Raw genomic sequence first — 1,916 nt, 5'->3', positions numbered from 1 at the left:
ACAGTTGACCATAAACAACAACAGGGGATATAAAAAAGGATTAGTTTCATGATAAAATGAATAAATCCAGATGATCCAGAGAGCAAAAGGAAAAATACAAGGAATCCAACTAAATGGTTTGTAAAAAAAAAAAAAAAAAAAGGGAGAAAATTTAGAAAATGGCATAGCACACAAAATGAGGGGAAAAAGAAAAAATGTTGTGTGAAGCTAACACAGGCTAATGTGTTCCCCATGAATACACATTAGAGAAGTCAACTTTACTAATGTGTATTTTAAGTGGATAGTCTATAAAATAAAATTTTTACATTATTCATTTTTACATTGAGAATAAAGCTTTCAGATATTTTCTGATGAATGAACAAATTTAAGAGTTGATTTGATTTTATTTTTTTTTGTCTAACCCATTCGACATTGGACTAAATCTAAAGTGTCAATGTAATGGTGTAGCGAGAGACATCAGTCATCATATTCACTGTTATATTCATGTGTCTGTGGGTTTCATTAGGTAAGTTAACATTGATCTTTTCATAAAGGAACAGTGGTTATGACTGATTAGCATGTGTGATGTAAGAAAAATCAAAATATGAGTCTTAGTTATGTAACTCAAAAAGAAAAACTTTATGTTCACTTTTCTCTGACAGGTGACTCCATGGCAGATGAAATAGAGCCACTTTTCATTCATAAAGCTGTAGATGAAGGTGATAATGTTACTCTGTCCTGCAGCTACAAAAATAGTGGCTCAGTAAATAACCTGCAGTGGTACAAGCAAACTCCAAAATCTAAACCTGAGTTCCTTTTTTTCATCACTCCAACTGGATATAAAAGTGACCCAATGCCACCACGTCTGTCTGCTGAAGTTGATGATAAAAATAAACAAGTGGATCTGATCATCTCCTCCTCTGCTGTATCAGACTCTGCTCTATACTACTGTGCTCTGCAGCCCACAGTGACAGGAAATCCACCTGCACTGTACAAAAACTAACACACAGTTTTGTTATATTTCATATGTCAAAGCAAATAAGCAAAACTAGTAAGTAAATGTTCCTCTTCCTATAATTTACATTTTATAGAATAGTGTAGTTTAAAGAATGTGTGTGCTGATGCCAGGCAGTTCTTGTGATATCATATATATATATGTATGTATATGGTGCAGGTGTCTCTAAATTCTGTAAGGCAGTGTTGAAACAGTGTTAATACAAATAATTCTGAATTTATTTACAAAAAAACATATAATCACTGGTGCTATTTAATACTCGTTTGCCCAGATTTATAAGACTTATTTTTTGTTTCTTGGTCTGTTTTTCTCTTTTCAGATACAGTGAGGGCTTTGTAAACAAGCTTTATTACAAGCTGTAATCTGCAACAGATCTTTACTACCTGTTACTCACTGTGTAAATGATCTTTCTCTTTGTAGAATCTGTTAACATTGTTATCTGTTAAAATGTCACATTTAAAACTTACAGATTCATCTCTCTTCCTTGTAACCTTCAGGAGAGACAAGCCATATCAACACACATAATTAATACAGGACTTTACTATTTGAAAACAACATGCTAATCATGCCACACAGATGACTTTCAGATCCAAATAGTTCAAATAACAAACCTTGCATGACAGGACCTTCCCAAAGCTGGAGAAGGTTTCAACAAGGGTCACATTGTCCACAGTCTTGTCCAGGTTTTTGATGATCAGCCGTTCCTCTGAGCCGGATCTCTCAGAGACCACATGATCCATAAGGGGTTCAAAACTGAGGTTAACAGTTAACCTACAAATGTAGGCTTTAGTAGGTTATAAACTGGCATTAAAATGCAGAAATAGTGTAAAAAACAGAGTTCTCCTGTGTTCACCATCAACTCGATGCTTGAAGTTGACGGAGGCATAGCCGAGGGAGGAGCCGGGCTACATGGACATTGGGG

At 35.0% G+C, this 1,916-nt stretch overlaps 1 gene segment (V, D, J or C); it reads left to right on the top strand.

The window, feature by feature from the left end:
* Positions 1-471: 471 nt before the first annotated feature.
* On the top strand, positions 472-949 carry LOC113636510 (the record flags this gene model as incomplete). The annotated part of the segment is given in 2 exon segments: positions 472-505; positions 642-949. Coding segments are annotated over 2 exon segments (330 nt in total), but the record flags the coding sequence as incomplete, so codon positions are not given.
* Positions 950-1,916: the final 967 nt, after the last annotated feature.

This window comes from Tachysurus fulvidraco, chromosome 1, assembly GCF_022655615.1.
Source record: "Tachysurus fulvidraco isolate hzauxx_2018 chromosome 1, HZAU_PFXX_2.0, whole genome shotgun sequence".
NCBI classification, from domain to species: Eukaryota; Metazoa; Chordata; class Actinopteri; order Siluriformes; family Bagridae; genus Tachysurus; species Tachysurus fulvidraco.
This window is presented reverse-complemented; position numbering and strand designations above follow the sequence as displayed.